At 42.2% G+C, this 24,579-nt stretch overlaps 1 protein-coding gene across 6 annotated transcripts in view; it reads right to left on the reverse strand.

Moving 5' to 3' along the window:
* FIRRM (FIGNL1 interacting regulator of recombination and mitosis) overlaps positions 1 to 24,579 on the reverse strand; it is a 399,519-nt gene that overhangs the window by 231,320 nt on the left and 143,620 nt on the right. For all 6 annotated transcript variants that reach the window (XR_012235300.1, XM_073592830.1, XM_073592831.1 and 3 more), the window contains one exon: positions 5,625 to 5,689. Coding sequence is in view for 5 of the 6 variants with exons in the window: in XM_073592830.1 (XP_073448931.1) it covers positions 5,625 to 5,689 (65 nt within the window). In the remaining variant the exon portion in view is untranslated. The remainder of the gene's footprint in view (positions 1 to 5,624; positions 5,690 to 24,579) is intronic.

The following is a 24,579-nucleotide window of genomic DNA, read 5'->3' on the forward strand; positions in this document are numbered from 1 at the left end:
CTATATGAACCACTTACTGTATGCATTTATACATGTTGATCATTTCTCCCCTTAATCTCCTTCTCAAGAGAGAATTCAAGGGCAATCTTTCCTCATAGCTGAGCTCCTCCATGCCTCTTATCAGTTTGGTTGCCCTTCTCTGCAATTTCTCCAGTTCCCCAATATTCTCTCTCTAAACTGGTACAAAAAAACTGAACTGCATATTCTAGATGAGGTGCTACTAATGATTTGTACAGGGGAAAAATTATGTCTCTCTCTCTGGAGTCTTTACCCCTCTTAATACAAGAAAAAATTTTGCTTGCTTTGGAAACTTCAGCTTGGCATCGCATGCTATTTTTATGCCTATGATCTAAACTTGGCTTCGCATGCTATTTTTATGTTTATGATCTAACAGAACACCCAGATCCTTCACCATTGATTCCCCCAGTTGTACCCCCCTAATATATATAATGCATGCATATTCTTAGCCCCCAAGTGCATAACTTTACATTTATCAACTTTAAACCTCATTTGCCACATAGCGGTCAATTTTCGAAGGCCCCTTTCACACGGACGGACCGTCTATCCGTTTTTTACAATCATTAAAGCTTGGTTGTAAATTTTTGAATGGTATCAGGGTTATGTTTAGCATTTTAGCAAACTTTAAGTATTCTATGCCTCTAGTATAAAAATGTTGCAAACACTAACAAACAAATGAAATGTTCAGCAGAGAGGGCATGGTTGATACAAAGATTCACATGCATTACTACAAACGTTAAATAACAATACATACAAAGCATTGTGCCACATGGTTTGGCTCTGCTGCAGCAAGAGACTGAACAGTACATTACTCACATGTTTCCATATTCTAATGTCAAAATCTTTACTCAAATTTTTTCTCAATGTGTGTATACAGGATTTGAAATTAACAGAAGGTGGCGTTCTCTGAGAGATCGTTTTCGCAGAGATTTGCATGATAAGGCAGACTGTGCAAGCGGTTCTGGAGCCACCACAAAGAAAAAAATCTATCTACCGTCCGTCTATCTGCTGTCCTTCCTAAGGAAAGTCGTGGATGTTAGACCGTAAGTGACATTTGGATGTTCAATCTAGAAAGTGATAAAAATAGGTCTCCATATATTAAGGTTTTGTGACCAAATGTTCCTCCTTTTTATTGTAGTACATCAAACGTATCAGAGTGTGAGGAGAACACTGACAATACTGAGACAGAAGCAGTGCAGGGAGATGAGCAAGCCACACAAGAGGGAGAAGGCCAGTCCCAGTCTGTGGATGAGACCGCATGTCCAAGTGCACGTCCAAGTTCTTCTCAAAGATCCGTACATGTAAGCATACTATTGATTACTATACTTTATCTGATATACACCAAGGCATTATTGCATTTCTCAATCGGCAATTTATTCTCTACAGGTTAGTCATGACAGGCCAACAACATCACGATCCTCCCGTCGTGGCAAAAAGCCAGAAAATCCAGAGATGGAGAAAGCCATGAAGTCCTTCATGGATGAAATGACCTTCTTTAAAAGACAGGAGAGTAAAGATCCATTCTGTGATCCAAATAACTCAAATGCGTCCTTCCTGAGGACAATTTATCATACACTTCTAAAAGCACCAGCAGAGAGGCAGATGGAGATAGATATGGGTATTTTTAATTATGTGGGGGGATGTATTAGAGCTGCCGAGTCAGGAATGCCATTGCCCACTATTAGCCATTATGAACCCCCTCAGAGGTCATACCGTCAATATTCCTATGAGTCCCCATGTCCTCCTGCCCAGACATATCTACCGCCCTATCCACAGACCCCTGTGCGTGCATACAGCTCAATGCACAATACACAGAGGCCTTATGCTTCCTCTCCTGCTCATTCCTCACAGGGAACATATCCTCAGAGTGTAAACACTAGCGCAACTTTTGCTGATGCTTCTCAAGCTAATAGCCAAACCAGCTCTGGTTCTTGTTCCCAACATTCCACTTCCTATTCCCCATCCCCCACCTCTTTGTATCAGGATTTGTAACCTGGTTTTTCTGTTAAACTACAACATTTCTAATATTTTGCATATTTTATGCTTTTGTTCATACTTTGATAAATCAAAAAACAGTTAAGTGAAAAAACATTTATTTTAAACGGGTTATGCAGAATAATAAAACTAAAACCGTTTTGAACAAATCATGTGCTTTTGTGTCTTTTTATGCTATCAAAACACAATGAAATAACCAAATTAATTAAGAAATTTACTTTTTCACTGCATTATTTACATATATTGGTACTGCCATGGAACTTCTCCTGATGAAGATAGAAAGTAGTCAACAAACTGTTCACGCATGGCAATGTAGGATCTCCCTGCACGTACTCTGCTGTACTGTACGGAGGGCAGGTGGAACTCTTCGTCTTCCTCAACGTGGATTCCCTCCTTCTCCCGGACAATATTATGCAGAATGCAGCAGTCCTTAATTACTAACTCAACATTCTCAAGACTGAGTTGCAAGGGCGTTTGGAAAACACGCCATTTACTGGACAATATGCCAAATGTACATTCAAATGAGGCGTCTTGCGCGGCTCAGCCGATAATTAAAGATCCTCTTCTTGCCGTCCAGATTACTTCTGGCATACGGCCTAAGAAGATATTGCGAAAATGCAAACGCCTCATCTGCAACAAGCACAAAAGGTAGGTCTGGTCCTTCAGTTCCAGGCAGAGGCTGATCAAATGGTATGTTGAATCGCCCTTCTCGCAGTCTTCAATCCATTACAGACTCACGGAACACTCTGGAATCGGAACTGCTGCCATATGCCCCAATGTCCACAGCGATAAATTTATAATTGCTATCACAGATAGCCATGAGGACTAATGAAAAATATTTCTTATAGTTATGAAATCTAGACCCAGAATGTGGAGGCTTTTGGATACGGATATGCTTTCCATCAAGAGCTCCGATACAATTTGGAAAGTTTGTTCGATTCCAAAATCCTTCGGCTATTCTTCGTCACATGTTTACATCTGGTAATGGCATCACTGCTGGACACATCTCTTCCCATATGGCTAGGCAAGTATCATGCACTATCTCCGAAATAGTTGAAATGCCCAGTAAAAATAATGGTTTAAAGAGGTATAGGACTGGCCAGTTGCAAGAAACCTAGAATAAATAAATAAAACATCTTTTATTAACATCTTTTTAGCTTTTTAAGTAAAACATTCTACTGGCACATAAATGGATACAATATTTATTATCTATACATACTGTATATACACACACACAAAGTAGACCAGGGGTTGATAAATGAATGACATCTGCAGGTATACATCTTCTCATGTTGGTATGTCTCCGCTGCAACCGTGGGTGCAGCTGCTCCAGTAAGTAGTCGAATGTGACTACAGTCATCCTGGTGAAGTTGAAAAACTTAGTGGGATGCTGTCGGAGATGAGCGTAGTGCAAGGCCACAAAACCTTCGGAAGGCCGCTTCATTAGCATGGGGTGGGTCCAAAATCTCCTAGACACAATCTGCTTTTTCTTGCTCTCCATTCTCCTCATATAGGCAAATACAACAAACAATGTCACGCTGTCCCAAAAATGGTTGGAATCCATTGCACAATGCAGATAGCACACACAAGGACAAAGGAAGGACACAACAAGGACAAGTCACTCATTGAAAACTGCAATGCAGCATGGGAGGAGCAATGTTTTCTGGGTAATTTCCTTAAAGGCACAGAAACTGCTGTAAACAAAACGTATATAAAAACAGATGAAAAAAAACGGATGTAAACGTGTACATTAACGGATAAAAACGGATATTAACGGAACGGAAGACGGATGAAAACAGAGATTAACGGAACGGATGAAAACGGATGAAGCAACTGATAAGAACCGATACGTTTTTAAAGCGGCTAAACTGACGGTGCCCGTGTGAAAGGGGCCTTAGAGTTAAAGGGGTTGTAAAGGTTTTTGTTTTTTTTAAATAACAAACATGTTATACTTCCCTCCTCTGTGCAAGAGTTTTGCACAGAGTGGCCCCGGTCCCCCAGTGGCACTCCTGGCTCCTCCTTTTCTCGATTGTCCCCACAGACACAGACAGCAGGACTTAGCCCCGTCCCTGCGTCATTGGATTTGACTGACAGCAGTGGGAGCCAATTTCAATCTATCCAATGAGGACCCGAGACAGCGGCTGGAGCTGCTGTGCTTGTCCCCTTTGCTGGAAAGATCAGGTTCACTTAAGTAAAAGGGGGACTCTGGGAGCTGCGGTTTTTCACCTTAATGCATAGAACCAGACCCTTATCCGAGCATGCAGTTAGGAAAGGGGGGGGGGGGGAGAACGAGCCCCATACCAGGCCACGGGCCCTAAACATGGGGGCCCCCACCCCAAAGCACCTTGTCCCCATCTTGATGAGGACAAGGGCCTCATCCCCACAACCCTGGCCGGTGGTTGTGGAGGTCTGCGTGCAGGGAGTTGATTGGAATCTGGAAGCCCCCAGATCCCCCCCTATGTGAATGAGTAAGGGGTACATAGTACCTCTACCCATTCACTAAAAAAGTTTCAAAAAGTAATAATAACCCAGAGACCGTTTTTGACAATTGCTTTATAAAAAAAAACAACCAAAAAAGTGTCCCCCTGCTGTAAATCCATCGTCAATCACATCGCCCCCGAAAAAAAGCTCCTCTCAACGAATGCCACCTAAGCCATTTGACAGTTCTTATATAGGTAAGTGACGTCACAAGGGGGGCGGTGCCACCAGGTGACGTTTCCCGATGGCCTTGCCCTTACTTATATAAGAACTGTCAAACGGCAAGCCAGGCATTCGGCGGTTTGCCTTACTAGACGGTGGAGCGTTCTTATTTTTTTGCTTTTTTCAGTCCGGCAGGCAGTGTGATTGATGACATCGGGGGACACATTTAAAAAAAAAAAAAAAAATCAACACGAATTGTCAAAAACTTTTTTTAAACTTTTTTTTACTTTGACACTTTTTTTGGTGAATGGTTGGCTATGTACCCAATACTCATTCACAAAGGGTAGGGACCGGGATCTGGGGGCCCCCTTGTTAAAGGGGGCTTCCAGATTCCGATAAGCCCCCTGCACACAGATCCCCACAACCACAGGCCAGGGTTATGGGGATGAGGCCCTTGTCCCCTTCCGATGACATGTCGATAAGCATGCCCCCTTCTGGGATAGGCGATGTGCATATGTGGCACAAGGAGGAGAGGGCATGTCACTCACCTAGGTGAATGACAAGCATGGGGGGCGGTTCCCAAACCTGTGGGAGGAAAGGAGTACTTGGGAGAAACCCATACAAGCACAAGGAGAACATGCAAACTTCATGCAGATAGTGTCCTGACCAGATTTCTTGTTCAATACGCGTTTTGAAATAGGGACCCCAGTGCTGCAAGGTAAACCTGCTAACCAGTAAGCCACCAGCTTTTATCAGTTTGTTTTTCCAGGCTAAAAAGATTTTCAGCAAGTACAGAAAAAAACCTGTTAATCTTGCCTAAAATGTAGTGGGGATTTTTTTTTTTTTTAATCAGTTAACCAGCTGATAAAAAAAGAGCCTATTAACTATTGCCAGCGTAAAGCCATGGCAGAGAATATTACAACACACCAAAGCTGAAAATTAGTATTTGATCTGTATGGAAAGTTTCTTACCTATATATTTGAAGATATAAATAATGCAGATGAGCACAAGATTCAGACAAAAAAGGCATAAATTCCTGAAATAAATTACAATTTATTTAATCAAAATTTCACATTGTTTATCAAGAGGTAAAAAGAAATGTAATAAAAATCATACATTCCAAGTACAGAACTTTTGTGGCAGAAGCAATCGGCATAACCTTCACCTAGTTCAAATACGGTGCTAAATTTAAAAGATTACAGTCTGAAAAAAATGTAATAGAATGACATCAATATTAGATGCAGACTTCAGTTTACAGGCTTGGAGGATTTGGAAATCCTCTCCTTCAATATTTTTCTTGCATCAGTAATGTAAAACACTCAAATCCCAAATGCTCTACTTTGGAGGCAAATCCAGGGACTTGACATGCGTTAATTTTCTAAGACAGTACAGGGTTTGGCATTATATTGCGAATGTGCTCATGAATAAAATGCCAAAATAAATTACCCCTTTGCTGACACACAGTCTGACAAATATAGTGAATACAATACAATGAATCAAGACAGTGGGCTCCATTCACAAAGCAGTATCTACTGCTTTAAGAAATGCAGTAAAATACCGTATTGTTTTTCGAAGTCTTTTGGCATTCACAAAAAAAAAAAACACTCCTAAAATACCACGTGATGTTTTTCTGAAATATGCGGTCTTTATGTCATAAAACCATGCAGCATTTTATCTCATGGGATATCCAGTGGAAAATAATTAGAACCCCTGTCAGTTTTTATTGCTAATTAAGAGGTAAAATGCTTTAAACCTTAGAAAAAGTCAGCATATGTATTAATACAAATGATAAAAGGTGACTAGAATACAAGTCAAAGAGAAGCTGCTTTCACAGGACACACATGGTACATCAACAACTAAGTTCAATTAACTAAATACAAAATATCTTTACAAATGTCAAATAAAAATAGTATTTAAAAAAAAATCACACACATATAAATACCATTTTCTATAAAACTGTCTTTTTTATTGGTGGAAGAAGGGTAATATATATATATATATATATATATATATATATATATATATATATATATATATATATATATATATATATATATATATATAAAATATGTGTGTGTGTGATTTTTTTTATACTATTTTCAGTCAATATTTGACATTTATAGTTGTTTTTGATACCCCACGTGTCTCCTGAAAAAAGCAGCTTCCCTTTGACTGGTATTCAATCACCTTTTTTCTTTTGTATAAGTAGTTAAAAGGAAAAATTTTTTTCTTTGTTTTGGATTGGGTGGAGAGGGATTACACAACACAGAACCCCCCTTGAAATAACTTTCCAGTCTCAGGAAACCCCTGCTAAAAATGACTATATTTACAACTCAAGATACATTAGTGTGATGGTCAGTGGGAAGAATGCTCCTTACACTTGTGGTAATTGGGAAGAATTATCCCCTTACAGAAAGCTAAAATAAAATCAATGATGTCAGTGGGAACTTGTCAGTGAGCAGATCTAAAAATAATTGTGAAAAAGTAAAAAGTATCTTCACTACATATGACATGTTCTAACAAGGGATTAAACCATTGTGATATGCATGTACATTGCATTATGTTTGAAGTGATTAGGAGGTTTTCGTCAGCAAATTATGTATATCAGCCCTCAAAATTTCCACTTGCCTGCTCACATTTTGTGAGCGGAAACTAGTGGAGGTTGAATGTGGAGCAGGTGCAGACTGGGCCGACAGTTTCCTGGCTGATTGCTTCTAGCCGAAGTGGTGTGGCCATCAGAGCAGCCCGGACAGGAGGCTCCCTGCCCCCTGGGCCACTCTGATGCCCTGTAAAAAAAGGCCGCACCGCTTCTACCAGAAGCGATCAGCCAGGAACGTGTCAGGAGGATCTGGTGGCTGGATCGCACAGAGCAGGGATCTCCCACTGAGTCACAGCTTGTATATGAATAGCCGGCCATTGGCAAACAAAGTCCGGCCTCCTGGACTACTATGATAGATAGCACACTGGTCCAATGCCGGTCCAGGAGGTGGGACTTTGACAGCAAACGGCTTTTCATATACAAGCTGTGTCTCAGCAGGGGATCCCCGCTCTGTGCGATCTGCCCACCAGATCCTCCCGATTCCTTCCTGCTACATTGATCGGCATGGATGAGGCTGCACTGACGGACAATGATAAGCACTGATAAGGCGGAACTGATAAGCTGCACTGATGGGGCCGCACTGATGGGCAATGAAGCGGCCGCAATGATTGGCACTGAAGAGGCCGCACTGGGGGCTACTGAAGAGGCCGCACTGATGGGCACTGAAGAGGGTGCACTGATAAGGCTGCACTGATGGGTACTAATATGCTTTATGTTAATATTGTTAAAGTTGTTGTTAATATTTATTTTTGTAACTTAATTCTAAACAAAACATTTAACAGTGTAACTTTATTATTAACTATCATTTGAGGGAGTGTTTAGGGGCAGGGTAGGGGTTGGGTGGGGCAACTGGTGGCGAGTAACTCTTAAGGCCTGGTTAATGGCTCAGGACTTGAAATTTTGAGCCCTAATGTATATGATTGTATATATACACAAAAAAGTCTCTGAAAATCTGTCGAAATGACAAGTTAAAAATTGTTAGATTTTACTACATCTAATGTAGTAGGTGGGATTTACTAAAAGTAATGCAGTGTATTTACTAAAGGCACACAGACTGAGCACTTTGCAAGTGCAGTTGTTCCAGAGGTTAATAAATGAGGGGGCGCTCTGCTGACTTCCATCATCCAATCATGTTCAAGCAAAAATGTTATTTTTCCTTGAATGTGATTGGGTATTCTTTGTAAATTGAAGCTTTATCTCATTTACTAAGCTTTGGAGCAACTTGCAAAGAGCACAGTCTATTTGTTCTGAAGTAGAACTATAGGCAAAACATTTTATTCCATTATGGATAGAGTAAGCAGGGGGTTATAACACCTGTAAGGTTTTTTTTTGCCATGTGTCCCATTGGGAAGATTTACCCTCACTTCCTGTCCCATAGCCAAACCAGGAAGTGAGAGGAAATCCCTACAAATTAAAGGAATCCCTTGTGGTCCCCCAGGTCACAAGAACCAGTGTCCCCATTGGAAAATTTCCCCTCTATTACTGTTCTGGGGACAACCCAAACTTTTCAATTTACTTTTACTTTCACTTTTCATGATAATGGTAAACAGGACAAATAGAGAAGGTGAATCTCCCTAACGAGGGCACTGACAACATTAAAAACTGGACAGGTGTTCTAATCCACCTCCACTTTGTCCAAAACAGAAAATAAGTTTTTCCTTTAGTTATACTTTAAATAAATCAACCCCAAGAGAACTGATCCAAAAAGGCAGTGACTACTCAAAATTGGCTATTATATATTTTTTTTATTTTTATTTTTTTAATCTGTTTTTTCCATTACAATCACATTGTGAAACACACATAAAAAAAGAAGTTCCAAAATACATACAACAATAACATGTTGCATTCTATACAAGAAAGAAAAAAAAAAAAAATCCCTAAAATACAACTTCTCTCTCCCTTTCCTCCACCCCTTGCGCTCCCCACACAAATCCTTCCTTCTTGAGCTATCATTCCTTAACTACTCTAAAGCTAGTGAATAGTCTGTTAACCCTTATACATCCGATCCCAAAATAAATGGTGTCAAACATGGTAGTATCAGCCATGGTTCCCACATGTCACTGAATTTATTTGTTAGGCCCCTGTTCTTATACACCTGCCATTCCTTTAGCAATACGTAATTTACCTATATCCATTACATTGCTATCAGTTTTTGTGCTTTAAATAGCATTCTATTAATGGGTATCCTAATTACTGGCGTGTATAGTTTTTTATCTAATTGTCCTAATAAACATTCTTGGATCTACCTGTATCTGGGTTTGATATGCCTGATTAATGGTTTCTACCACATTCTGCCAATATCTGAACAGTTTAGGGAAATTCCAAAGCATATGCATTAGGTCAGCAGATACTCTTGAACATTTTGGGCATTCCGACGTATCCCGCCTCCCCCATCGGTATAATTTAGCTGGTGTCCTATAAGCTCTATACATTATATATAATTGGGTTAGGCATTGCTGTCGAGATACTGATACAAGTACAAGTTCCGAGTGTACACTGCCATGTTTTGGCTGTCTTTTTTTCCAAGGTCTTTTTCCCATCCTCTTCTGGCTAAACAACTAATCTGCCTTCTGTGATTGCTCAGTCAGGTGGCCATAGAGTGTGGAAATTAGACCCCTCTTAACCTGTATCTTTGCAAGAACATCCATAAGTGGCATGTTTTGTATCTTGACTTTTTTTATCTTTAACCCCTTGCTGTCCAGCGCATGACGATGTACGTCGGCACAATGGCGCAGCTGGGCAAATGGGAGAACAGGTACGTCCCCTTTAAATCGTGGCATAGTGGGCGCGTGCCACTGCGTACTCTGTGAGTGTGCCAGGGGTCCGCGATCGTGTCACGGAGTGGCAGAACGGGGAGATGTCTATGTAAACAAGGCATTTCCCTGTTCTGCCTAGCAACATGACAGATCTACTGCTCCACGTCATTGGGAGCAGTGATCTCAGTCATGTTCTAGTGAGACAATCCCCCTACAGTTAGAATCACTCCCTAGGACACACTTAACCCCTTCCCTTCCAGTGTCATTTACACAGTAATCAGTGCATTTTTATAGCACTGATCGCTGTATAAATGACAATGGTCCCAAAATAGTGTCAAAAGTGTCCAATGTGTCCGCCATAATGAAGCAGTCATGATAAAAAAATTTGCAGATCAGCGCCACTGCTAATTAAAAAAAAAATGTTTATAATAAAAATGCCATAAATCTATCCCCGATTTTGTAGACGCTATAACTTTTGCGCAAACCAATCCAAATATGCTTATTGCAATTTTTTTTACCAAGAATACATATCGGCCTAAACTGAGAAAGAAATTTGTTTTTTTATATTTTTTGGGGGGGGGATATTTATTATAGCAAAAAGTAAAAAATATTGCTTTTTTTTTCAAAATTGTCGCACTTTTCTTGCTTATAGCGCAAAAAATAAAAACTGCAGAGGTGATCAAATACCACTAAAAGAAAGCTCTATTTGTGGGGGAAAAAAAGGACATCAATTTTGTTTGGGTGCAATGTCGCACGACCGCGCAATTGTCAGTTAAAGCGACGCAGTAGCTTATCGCAAAAAGTGCTCTGGTCAGGAAGGGGGTGAATCCTTCCGGGGCTGAAGTGGTTAAACTAACGCATGGCACAATTATAAATATTGATAAAAAGTGTGAGAGAGCAGTAGGTATTTTTTTCTGCAAATCTTGAAATGTTTTTAATAGGTTATCTGTATAAAGCTGTGCAGTATATTTTATCCTCTTTTCTCTCCATACTCCAAACCCTTTTTATCTGCCTATTTCCTAATAATTTTTATTTCTCCACAGGGGGGGAATAGACTGAAATATAACTATATTGCATAATACGTCTCATTTCCTGCCAAACTTTATGTACGAGTACCCGATTCTAATTGAGCCATCAAATGATATTGTGGGGATATGCTCAAAAGTATCGATATAGACAGGATCTGTCCAATCTATCACTCCCCATCCTGCAACCTGTTGGAGTGGTGCTGCTAAAAAAAATATATTTTAGCATTTAGAACAGATAGGCCCCCCTTGTCTTTGGGGAGCTGTAGTGAATTCAGCTTAATTCTAGCATTTTGCCCTTCCCATAGCAATGTTCGAAACGGGGATTTTTTTTTAAACCATTTAAGTCAGTGGTTCTCAACCTTCCTAGTGCTGTGACCCCTTGATAAAATTTCCCAAGTTGTGGGGACCCCAACAGTAAAATTATTTTCATTGCTCCTTCATTGCTGTAATTTTGCGACTGTTATGAATCGAAATATAAATATCTGATACACAGGAGCCATCATTGAGCAATATTCCAAAAAAGATAATTTACTTAGCTTAAATGACAGATGTACACTCACACAGTTTGTATACGCCGCTCCGTGCTTGGAAGCCGGCGTGCGTTCCAAGCCTCATTTTCGGTGTGGGTCAGGGGCCGGATGTGGCGTCAGCTTTGCTCCAGTAGCCTCAATGCTTCCTGATGATATTTCATGCAAAACATGTTGAGGCTAGTGGAGCGATGCCAACGTCACATCTGGCCCCCGACCTGCTGAGGCATCTTTGGAGTAACCAGTACAAATGACTGAAAGACCCATGTTCTGATCAGGCCCTTATTGTGCAGTATTCTGTATTCAGTATTCAGAAGGTGGTGGCGAAAGTGACGTCTTGCTGGCCGAGATGGAACGACATTACTATGTGTACGGAGTCGGGTCTGTCCGGATTGGAACATTGTTCGCGGCCCCCTGGCAAATCCGCAATCGACCCCCCAGGGGGTCGCGACCCACGGGTTGAGAACGGCTGATTTAAGTGGTATCCAGATCGGTGAATTGTGTAAAACAAAGTAACTGTGGGGCCCAAAACATTTTTATTAAATTTGCATGCCCTACCACTGATAAAGTTAATTTGGTCCACACTCTACTCTTCATCTTAAACTTATCCAATATAGGGACTATAGTTATTGTTGATATATTCCCTTATATTAGAAGAAACCTGTATACCTAAGTATATAAAGGATGTAACAACCTGTATTTTATGATCTGCCTGTGCTAAAGCCAGTGTTATATCATCAACCCGGGAGTAGTACCAATTTTTCCCAATTTATAAGAAACCCCGAAAAACTTCCAAAGGTTTCAATCAACTTTATCGCAGATGTTAGGGATTGATCTGCATCTCCCAAGAATAATAAAGCATCATCTGCGTATAAGGAGATTTTATCTGCTCTTCCTCCTCTCTCAAATCCCGACAGTAGTTGTCTGTCTAATTGCCATTGCCAGTGGTTCTATACCCAGTGTGAACAACAACGCTGACAATGGGCACCCCTGCCTAATACCTCTAGACAGAGAAAAATGCTCTGATAATGAGCCATTTATCTGTATACATGCTTGTGGCGCTGAGTACAATAAATTAATCCATTTTACAAATCCTCTACCCAGCCCAAATTTCTCAAGGACCTCCCATAAATATATCCACTAAATGCACACTAAATCCACACTAAATGCTTTGGCTGCATCTAGGGATAATAAAGCTCTTTTCCCTACATTATCTGATGGCATCTGTAAATTTAAAAATCATCTTCTTAAGTTTGTTGTTGTGGATCTTCCTGGTATGAAACCTGATTGATCCAAATGCACCAGCTATAACTTTTTTTAGTCTAAATTCCAAGACCCTTGCCAGAATCTTAGCATCAGATTTTAATAATAAGGTTGGATGATAAGACTCTGGCAATAGATGATCATTATCTGGCTTGGGTAGTACTATAATACAGAGCTGTGTGAAGTTGGCACCCCATGTTTGTAAAACCTGAATAAAAATATACCATTCGTTTGTGCCACGTTTGTGCTGATTTGTGCCGCAAAAATGAGCGTTTGTGCCGGTTCGGTTTCTGAGATATTAAACAATCAATTTAATGCAAGCCCCGCCCACTTTGCACCCCATGTCCCTGAATTTTAAAAACAAACGTGCCATTCGTTTGTGCCGCGTTTGTGCTGGTTTGTGCCGCAAAAATAAACGTTTGTGCCGCTTTGGTTGCGGAGATATTGTGCGTTATAGTTGCTGTAACCCCGCCCATTTTGCACCCCATGTTCCTGAATTTTAAAAACAAACGCGCCATTCGTTTGTGCCGTGTTTGTGCTGGTTTGTGCCACAAAAATAAACGTTTGTGCCGCTTTGGTTGCGGAGATATTGTGCGTTATAGTTGCTGTAACCCCGCCCATTTTGCACCCCATGTTAATGAATTTTAAAAACAAATGCGCCATTCGTTTGTGCCGCGTTTGTGCTAGTTTGTGCCGCAAAAATAAATGTTTGTGCCGCTTTGGTTGCGGAGATATTGTGCGTTATAGTTGCTGTAACCCCACCCATTTTGCACCCCATGTTCCTGAATTTTAAAAACAAATGCGCCATTCGTTTGTGCCGTGTTTGTGCTGGTTTGTGCCGCAAAAATAAATGTTTGTGCTGCTTTGGTTGCGGATATATAGTGCGTTATAGTTGCTGCAACCCCGCCCACATTGCACCCCATGTTCCTGAATTTTAAAAACAAACGCACCATTTGTTTGTGCCGGGTTTGTGCCGCAAAAATAAACGTTTGTGCCGCTTTGGTTGCGGAGATATTGTGCGTTATAGTTGCTGCAACCCCACCCACATTGCACCCCATGTTCCTGAATTTTAAAAACAAACGCACCATTTGTTTGTGCCGCGTTTGTGCTGGTTTGTGCCGCAAAAATAAACGTTTGTGCCGCTTTGGTTGCGGAGATATTGTGGGTTATAGTTGCTGTAACCCCGCCCATTTTGCACCCCATGTTCCTGAATTTTAAAAACAAACGCGCCATTCGTTTGTGCCGCGTTTGTGCTGGTTTGTGCCGCAAAAATAAACGTTTGTGCCGCTTTGGTTGCGGAAATATTGTGCGTTATAGTTGCTGTAACCCCGCCCATTTTGCACCCCATGTTCCTGAATTTTAAAAACAAACGTGCCATTTGTTTGTGCCGCGTTTGTGCTGGTTTGTGCCGCAAAAATAAAACTTTGTGCTGCTTTGGTTGCGGAGATATTGTGCGTTATAGTTGCTGTAACCCCGCCCATTTTGCACCCCATATTCCTGAATTTTAAAAACAAACGTGCCATTCGTTTGTGCCGCGTTTGTGCTGGTTTGTGCCGCAAAAATAAAACTTTGTGCTGCTTTGGTTGAGGAGATATTGTGCGTTATAGTTGCTGTAACCCCGCCCATTTTGCACCCCATGTTCCTGAATTTTAAAAACAAACGCGCCATTCGTTTGTGCCGCAAAAATAAACGTTTGTGCCGCTTTGGTTGCGGAGATATTGTGCGTTATAGTTGCTGTAACCCCGCCCATTTTGCACCCCATGTTCCTGAATTTTAAAAACAAACATGCCATTCGTTTGTGCCGCGTTTATGCTGGTTTGTGCCGCAAAAATAAAAGTTTGTGCCGCTTTGGTTGCGGAGATATTGTGCATTATAGTTGCTGTAACCCCGCCCATTTTGCACCCCATGTTCCTGAATTTTAAAAACAAACGCGCCATTCGTTTGTGCCGCGTTTGTGCTGGTTTGTGCCGCAAAAATGAATGTTTATGCCGCTTTGGTTGCGGAGATATAGTGCGTTATAGTTGCTGCAACCCCACCCACATTGCACCCCATGTTCCTGAATTTTAAAAACAAACGCGCCATTTGTTTGTGCCGGGTTTGTGCTGGTTTGTGTCGCAAAAATAAACGTTTGTGCCGCTTTGGTTGCGGAGATATTGTGCGTTATATGTTGTCAAACCACATTGACTTTACACCTTGTTATTAAAGCTTACATACAGAACCTAAACTCAGCTTGGGTTTCCTTAATGTAAAGCTCCTCCCACTGTACTGGCACTGCACTTCATATTGTACCCTGAAAAAGGCACCTCTGCCGGGTTAGCCCCCCCATATCAAAATTTTTGAAAAAATTTTATGCAGTTTGTTAGATCTTTGTTAGATCAGGTTAGATCAACCGTTGTTTGCGTTAGATCTCACACAGAAGAAGCGATATTAACAGTTATTTGCTGGGGGGGCTAACCCGTCATCAGCCCCCCTTATCAAAAAATTGACCAAACAGTTAGCTATTTTGGAAGCAATTTGTTAGATCCGGTATGATCAAGTGTTTTTAACGTTAGATCTCACATAATTAGAGACTGATTAAGTGATTAATGTGGGGGGGCTGGCCCCCCTTATCAAATTTTCGGCCCAAAAATCATTCAAGCTAATAGATATTCGTTAGATCCGGTAAGATCAAGTGGTTTCAACGTTAGATCTCACATCATTTCAGAGATATTCCACATCAAAATAAAGATATTAGGTGGTACATATGGACGGGCTGGCCCCCCCTTATATTCAGCGCAATGAAAATCACACCCAACTTTTGCTGCGGCGCAAAAACTTTTCCTCAGCTGCGGGGGCCCAACTTATGATCCTGCACACAAGCCCACTGCTTTCAGAAAATGCCCCAGACCTGAGCTCATCATCAGTGCACATCCATTCCAGATGCTCGTATGTGACATCACATGCATCACATACATCACATACATCCCATACATCCCATACAAGCACGCTGGATGTGAGAGGTGAATCAGCAGGATGAGTGTGCCAGGACAAGTAGATGTGTCTCATCTCTGCTTCCTTTTACCACTCTGCATATCACACATATCATAGATGAGAAGAGGGTACAGTGGTGGGAAAAATGAGCAGGAGGGGTTTAGATGTGGGACAGAAGAACAGGAGGGTACAGCCATGGGGCAAATGTGCAGGGGGGGTTCAGTTTTGGTGCAGATGAGAAGGAGGTTCAGTGGTGGGACAGAAAAGCAGGGGGGGTAGAACAGTGGGGCAAATGTGAAAGGAGGTGTATTGGTGGGACAGATGAGCAGGAGGTTACAGTGGTGGGGCAGGAGAACAGGGGGAACATAGGTGGGGCAGAAGAGCAGGGGGTACAGAGGTGAAACAGATGTGCAGGAGGTACATTAGTAAGGCAGATGAAAAAGCGGGTTACAGTGGTAGGGCAGATGAGAAGGTGATTCAGTAGTAGACAGAAGAGCATGGGAATATGGCGGTGGAGCAAATGTGCAGAGAGGTACAGTGGTGGGGCAGATGAGAAAAATGGTACATTGATGGGGTAGATGAGCAGGGGGGTTACAGTGGTGGGGCAGAAGAGCAAGGGGGTACAGTGGTGGTGCAGATGTGCAGAAGGTGCAGTGGTGGGAGGGATGCGAAGGGGGTTCAGCAGTGGGACAGAAAAGCAGGGGGGTACAGTGATGGGGCAGATGAGCGGGGGAGGGGTTTAGTGTTGGGCCAGATGAGAAGGGGGTTACAGTGGTGGGAAAATGAGAAGGGGGTTTAGCGGTGGGACAGAAGAGCAGGGGGGTACAGCGGTGGGGCAGATGTGAAAGGAGGTGCATTGGTGGACAGATGAGCAGGGGGTTACAGTGGTTGGGCAGAAGAGCAGGGAGAACAGAGGTGGGGCAGATGTACAGGGGGGTACAGTGGCGGGGCAGAGGAGAAAGGAGGTACATTAGTGGTACAGATGAGCAGGGGGTTACAGCGGTGGGACAAAAGAGCAGGGGGAACAGAGGTGAGACAGATGTGCAGGAGGTACAGTGATGGGGCAGAAGAGAAAGGGGGTTACAGTGATGGGGCAGATGAGAAAGGGGGTTACAGAGGTGGGGCAGATGAGAAAGGGGGTTACAGTGGTGGGGCAGATGAGAAAGGGGGTTACAGTGGTGGGGCAGATGAGAAAGGGGGTTACAGAGGTGGGGAAGATGAGCAGGGGGAACAGAGGTGGGACAGATGTGCGGGAGGTACAGTAGTGGGGCAGATGAGAAAGGGGTTTACAGTGGTGGGGCAGATGAGAAAGGGGGTTAGAGAGGTGGGACAGATGAGAAAGGGGGTTACAGATTGGGGCAGTTGAGCAGGGGGGTACAGTGGTGGGGTAGATGTGAAGGGGGTTACAGATTGGGGCAGTTGAGCAGGGGGGTACAGTGGTGGGGCAGATGTGCAGGGGGTTACAGTGGTGGGGCAGATGTGCAGGGGGTTACAGTGGTGGGGCAGATGTGCAGGGGGTTACAGTGGTGGGGCAGATGTGCAGGGGGTTACAGTGGTGGGGCAGATGTGCAGGGGGTTACAGTGGTGGGGCAGATGAGCAGATAAGTTCAGTGTTAGGACAGATGAGAAGATGGTTCAGCAGTGAGGCAGAAGAGCATGGTGGTACGGTGGTGGGGCAGATGTGCAGGGGGTTACAGTGGTGGGGCAGATGTGCAGGGGGTTACAGTGGTGGGGCAGTTGAGCAGGGGGGTACAGTGGTGGGGCAGATTTGCAGGTGATACAGTGATCTGAGGTGTGAAGGTGTATGAATTGGGGTTGATCTGAGGCGTGAGAGTGCAGGATGTTAATTTCTCACTACTAAAGTAGTTTACAGCATTTACTTTATAAAAAATCCTTTTGGTGATTGAGATTGTGAAGTTGACTTTTTTTATTATAAAATCGGCACGCTCAATTTCTTTGAAAACATTTTTCGGCACACTGCTCAAAAGGCTGCTTACCTCCTGGCCTATCAGTTTTTATTAAAGATGGAAAATGGGCTGTGGAGCAAGACCCGCTGTCGCCCAAAACTATTTTCTCATTTTCAATAATCAAAGAAGGTAAGGAAAAAAGGATGGAAAAGGTAAGAGGAGAGAAGGGGGGGGGAGTAAGGCTGGGGGGGGGGTGAAATGGCATTGGTTCAGGATAACTATGGTGAACGGGCTCCGGAACTTATCTGTGACATTAAGTCCCAAGAAGGGCAGTACCCTCTGCGGAAACGACAAACTGGTTCCATAGTCCCCAAGTTTTAGAGTATTTTTCCTGTTGGTGTTGTGCAGTGAGTACTAGATCTTCCATCTCATTTGGAATGGAGTTTTTATAGAGTTTGGCTCAGATGGAGGAGACATGTAGCAGGAAAAAGCTGGATCACCAGGAACCTTGTATTCCGTAAATTTTTGCGTGGTTTATCTGTCTCCCAGAAGTGGATCAATTTAGGGCACGACCAAAATATGTGAAGTAGTGTTCCTCCATCCCCCTGGCATCTCCAACATTGGTCAGTAGTTGCAGGGTGAGGTACCACCTTGTTAACAGTTTATAGTTGGTCTGTTTAATTTTCGTACAAACCGATGATTTCAACGAAAATCTGAGGACATGTTGTATCTGAGCAGATGTAAATGTACGCCCCAGCTTACTTTCCCATTTGTTCAAGAACGGTAAGTGTGGTTGTTCAGCCGGACAGTTGAAGAGGGCGTATGTTTTGGATAGAGCCTGTGGAAAGGAACCCTCTTTGGAACAGTATGCTTCAAAGGATGTCAGGGGACGATTAAATCCCTGTGGATTAGGCAAAGTATTGAGAAAGTGTTGTAATTGTAGCGCTGTCCTCAAGGAAAGTTTGAAGGGCTCATTAGCACTACTGTGGAAGGCCATTGGCCTCCCGTTAGGAAGTGGGATGCCTGGACCCTACCTGTTTGGCTTAGGGTCCGAAACATTTGGGGTTCCAGACCAGGGAGGAACCACGGTTTTTCTATGATCGGGAGCAATGGGGAATCAGGGAAGAAAGCCAATTCTGTGTGCTGACCTGGGAGCATATGCAGAGTGTCGTACCCATTATGGGGTGTGACTTCAGCACAGGCGGTAGTTGGTCATAGCACCACAGAGCCCCTGGCAGCAGAATGTCAGTCTGGGCCTGTTCCAGTTGTGCCCACAATTTAGAGCAGCGATGCCAAAATTTATTAATTTTAAGCTATTGCCACAGGGGCCTAACTTCTCATATAAAATAACGAACTGTTATGTATTTATCATAGATTAAATAAAAAATCTCACTGATCAAACTGCAACAAGCTTTTATCCCTACTTACATTGCGATTATTACTGATCTCTGCCATGTGCATGCTAGGTTTAATGCAATAATAACTTCATCTAACAATTATCTACTAACTTGGATGTTGTTATTGGCAAAGAATATGAAATCTCTGAAATGATGTGAGATCTAACGTTAAAACCACTTGATCTTACCGGATCTAACGAATATCTATTAGCCTGAATGATTTTTGGCCAGAAAATTTGATAAGGGGGGCCAGCCCGTCCATATGTACCACCTAATATCTCTATTTTGATGTGAAATATCTCTGAAATGATGTGAGATCTAACGTTAAAACCACTTGATCTTACCGGATCTAACGAATATCTATTAGCCTGAATGATTTTTGGCCCGAAAATTTGATAAGGGGGGGGCCAGCCCCCCCTCATTAATCACTTAATAAGTCTCTAATTATGTGAGATCTAACGTTAAAAACACTTGATCTTACCGGATCTAACAAATTGCTTCCAAAATAGCTGTTTGGTCAATTTTTTGATAAGGGGGGCTGATGACGGGTTAGCCCCCCCAGCAAATAACTGTTAATATCGCTTCTTCTGTGTGAGATCTAACGCAAACAACGGTTGATCTAACCTGATCTAACAAAGATCTAACAAACTGCATAAGATTTTTTCAAAAATTTTGATATGGGGGGGCTAACCCGGCAGAGGTGCCTTTTTCAGGGTACAATATGAAGTGCAGTGCCAGTACAGTGGGAGGAGCTTTACATTAAGGAAACCCAAGCTGAGTTTAGGTTCTGTATGTAAGCTTTAATAACAAGGTATAAAGTCAATGTGGTTTGACAACATATAACGCACAATATCTCCGCAACCAAAGCGGCACAAACGTTTATTTTTGCGACACAAACCGGCACAAACAAATGGCGTGTTTGTTTTTAAAATTCAGGAACATGGGGTGCAATGTGGGCGGCGTTGCAGCAACTATAACACACAATATCTCCGCAACCAAAGCGGCACAAACGTTTATTTTTGCGGCACAAACCAGCACAAACGCGGCACAAACGAATGGCACGTTTGTTTTTAAAATTCAGGAACATGGGGTGCAAAATGGGCGGGGTTACAGCAACTATAACGCACAATATCTCCGCAACCAAAGCGGCACAAACGTTTATTTTTGCGACACAAACCAGCACAAACGCGGCACAAACGAATGGCGCGTTTGTTTTTAGAATTCAGGAACATGGGGTTCAAAATGGGCGGGGTTACAGCAACTATAACGCACAATATCTCCGCCACCAAAGCGGCACAAACTTTTATTTTTGCGGCACAAACCAGCACAAATGCGGCACAAACGAATGGCACGTTTGTTTTTAAAATTCAGGAACATGGGGTGCAAAATGGGCGGGGTTACAGCAACTATAACGCACAATATCTCCGCAACCAAAGCGGCACAAACATTTATTTTTGCGGCACAAACCAGCACAAACGCGGCACAAACGAATGGCACGTTTGTTTTTAAAATTCAGGAACATGGGGTGCAAAATGGGCGGGGTTACAGCAACTATAACGCACAATATCTCCGCAACCAAAGCGGCACAAACGTTTATTTTTGCGGCACAAACCAGCACAAACGCGGCACAAACGAATGACGCGTTTGTTTTTAAAATTCAGGAACATGAGGTGCAAAATGGGCGGGGTTACAGCAACTATAACGCACAATATCTCCGCCACCAAAGCGGCACAAACTTTTATTTTTGCGGCACAAACCAGCACAAACGCGGCACAAACGAATGGCACGTTTGCTTTTAAAATTCAGGAACATGGGGTGCAAAATGGGCGGGGTTACAGCAACTATAACGCACATATCTCTGCAACCAAAGTGGCACAAACGTTTATTTTTGCGGCACAAACCAGCACAAACGCGGCACAAATGAATGGCGCGTTTGTTTTTAAATTCAGGAACATGGGGTGCAAAATGGGCGGGGTTACAGCAACTATAACGCACAATATCTCCGCAACCAAAGCGGCACAAACGTTTATTTTTGCGGCACAAACCAGCACAAACGCGGCACAAATGAATGGCGCGTTTGTTTTTAAAATTCAGGACATGGGTGCAAAATGGGTGGGTTACAGCAACTATAACGCACAATATCTCCGCAACCAAAGCGGCACAAACGTTTATTTTTGCGGCACAAACCAGCACAAACGCGGCACAAACGAATGGCGCGTTTTTTTAAAATTCAGGGACATGGGGTGCAAAGTGGGCGGGGCTTGCATTGAATTGAATGTTTAATATCTCAGAAACCGAACCGGCACAAACGCTCATTTTTGCGGCACAAATCAGCACAAACGCGGCACAAACGAATGGTATATTTTTATTCAGGTTTTACAAACATGGGGTGCCAACTTCACACAGCTATAATACAGGCATCATTTATAGATTCCGGAAGCTTAAATGATACATGTGCATTATTAAATACTTTTAACAATTCTGGCAACAAAATATCTTTATAACTTGTATACATTTGAGATGGTAAACCACTGAAACCAGGAGCTTTCTCATTAGGGGAGTCTGAAACTGCCCTAATTCGTTCAGATGATAAATAGCCTTGCTCTGGTATAACGCCTTATAGAAAGTAGTAAAGGAGGATAATATATCCTCTTGGTTGTGAGAAATATTCCCGGTTGATGCACGTATACGGGGAATAAAATTAGACTTAACCTGGGACTTAACATTTACTGCTAGCATTTTCCCATTTCTCTCTCCCTCCTCAAAATACTTACTCTTTATGAGTTTTTGTATAAATGTTGTATATCCTTCCATATAGCTTGATTCCTAGGTGTAGGGTTCTGAACATATTGAAATTCTTTTTGTTGTACTTCTACTACTAAAAGGGTTTCCCATTCCTTACTTGTCTTTTTAAATCTGCTTATAGCTTGCATCAATAACCCTCTCAGAAAGGCCTTCATAGTATCCCATACCAACTGTGGAGTCGTTGATTCTGCATTATTAGGTAAAAAAAAAAATCAGTAAGCAATTGTCGCATAGATTCACCCTGGCTTAATACCTGTAACCATGAGGCATCCATATGGCAATAACTTTTATTGCATGGTTTAATTTTTTTTTATGGTCTACAAAACTGGTGAATGATCCGAAATTCCCCTTGCCAGACACTGTATATTTGAAACCAATGGAAGGGTTAGTTCCGTGCCCAGAACCAAATCAATCATGGATAAAGTGCCATAAGGAGAGGATCAACAAGTAAAAGCATGTATTCCAGGATTGAGAAGGCACCACATATCCTATTTCCTGCAGATGCCTGGCAAAGGGGGTCTCTGACTTTGGACCCGCCGGATAGCGATCCATACTTGCATCACAAACATTATTAAAGTCCCCCATTATCATTATTGGAATACCAGGGTATTCAGCCAGAAATATACTAATCCTCCGCAGTATCTTTGAATTATAAGATGGTGGAACATACACTGATCCTATTATACACGTAGTGGAGAAAAACGAGCATACCAGTAGGACATATCTACCCTGGGGATCAATGTCTGTCTGCAGCAGAATTGTATCCTCGACATTAGTACACTAACACCTCTAGAAAATGCAGAGAATACCGAATGGTATTGAATAGAAATTTTTGCATTTTGTAGTAGAGAGATAGTATCTAATGTAAGATGAGATACCTGCAGGCACGCTATTGATGAATTATATTCATAATGGAAAAAAGTAGCCCTTTAACCGGATCCTTCAGTCCTCTCATGTTCCAGGATATTAATGCCAATTCATTAACCATTATTCCTATAACCATCAGTAGGAGGGTTTATTCTACACATAACTTTTCCATTCTCTAGAAAGATATACAACCATAAACATAACCAGATTTTTAAAGTATAAATGATAGCTCATCTTGACCACATGAAGACCCATTATAATGAGAGAGAGAGAGAGAGAGAGAGAGAGAGAGAGAGAGAGAGAGACCACCTCCCCAAAGTAAAACTGTCCTGGGTCTGAATGTGAACAGACATCCAGCTGCATCACATCCCCCTGCCTTTGGCCTATGATATTTAGGAAAAAGACAGGGAAAAAAAGAAATGGCATCTTATCAACTGGATATGTCCCTGCAGTAAGATGACAGATGTTGCTCATTTTTGTCCAGCCATGTTGTGGCCTTCTTAGAGTTATCCAAAAAATATTATCTCATCTTTAACAGTAATCCTCAACTTGGCCAGATATAACATTCCATATGTTATTTGAAGCTTGCGAAGACGCTTTTTAACTTCTATATATTCAAGCCTCATTTGTTGTATTTCAATGGAATAGTCTGGGTAAAAATACATTTTTGAACCTTTAACACCCTTTGTGCCAGGGCCAACATTTTGTCTCTGTCTCTAAAGTGCAGCATTTTAACAATAAATGGGCATGGGAACTTTCCAGGAGGAGCCGGTCTTGATGGTATCCTATGTGCATGCTTAACAGAAAAAAAATGAGGTAAAATGCTTTTTTCTATAGCATTTCTTCCTTATACCTGGTTCCGGGAGACCCTGTATCCTCACATTATTTCTTCTGAGCCCGTTTTTCCAAGTTGTCTATATAATTAGCATGATGTTTCGACTGTAATCCCAATGCTTTTAGATCACGCTGCATAAAAGCCAAGGTGTCTTTAACATTACTAAATCTATCCTCCATAGCAGTTGCGCGCTCTCGTACCTTTTTCATATCATGGCTTATAATAGTAACTTCCTTGCGTAAATACTGGAACTGAATTGATGTAATCAGTGTGGTATTACATATCTGTACTGCTTAGAATACGTCTTTTAAAGTTGGCTCTTCCCCCTGTGCATTTTGTATAGTCTCTTTATTAACAGATTTATGTTCTCTCTTCTTCTCTCCTCCTCCTCCTCGCTCCCACTCTCCCCCCTGTATAAACATCAATCTCCTGTACCTCTGCAGATGTAGACGCCAGGATCTACTCCTGAAGATCTTGCTTCTCCAATATCTGCGCAGGTAGATACTGTGTACGCTGTATTGCCAAGGGTTCCATAGTAGTGTTTCCTACAGAGGTTGCAGCTTCTCCCCCGAGCCTTTACCTTTTGTCTGTATCCATTGGGAATATAGTCCATTGCTGTCATAGGTGTTCTGGCCCAGCGTTGTTCCATCCTCTATTCCTTCTTTGCAATGGCTCTAGTAATTATCCCAAGCTTCAAGGTATTCAGCATATTCATGACAGTTCTTACGGCTTACAGTTCTCGGGTATTTCAAATATTACGGATAGTTCAGGTTTTTCAGGTATAGTACAGGTATTCATGTATTCAGATATCTCAAAAATTTAGCTATTTCAAGATATTTCAAGCTCAAGAAATGCCCTCACGTCATACCTGCATATAGATCGGCACAGTTCCACAGTCCCACAGCAAAGTTCCTCACAGACAGGACACAGACAGGAGACTGGAGCACTCTCACACGGACTCTTTCTCCGCTA

Source organism: Aquarana catesbeiana, linkage group LG07 (assembly GCF_042186555.1).
Source record: "Aquarana catesbeiana isolate 2022-GZ linkage group LG07, ASM4218655v1, whole genome shotgun sequence".
Classification (NCBI taxonomy): Eukaryota; Metazoa; Chordata; class Amphibia; order Anura; family Ranidae; genus Aquarana; species Aquarana catesbeiana.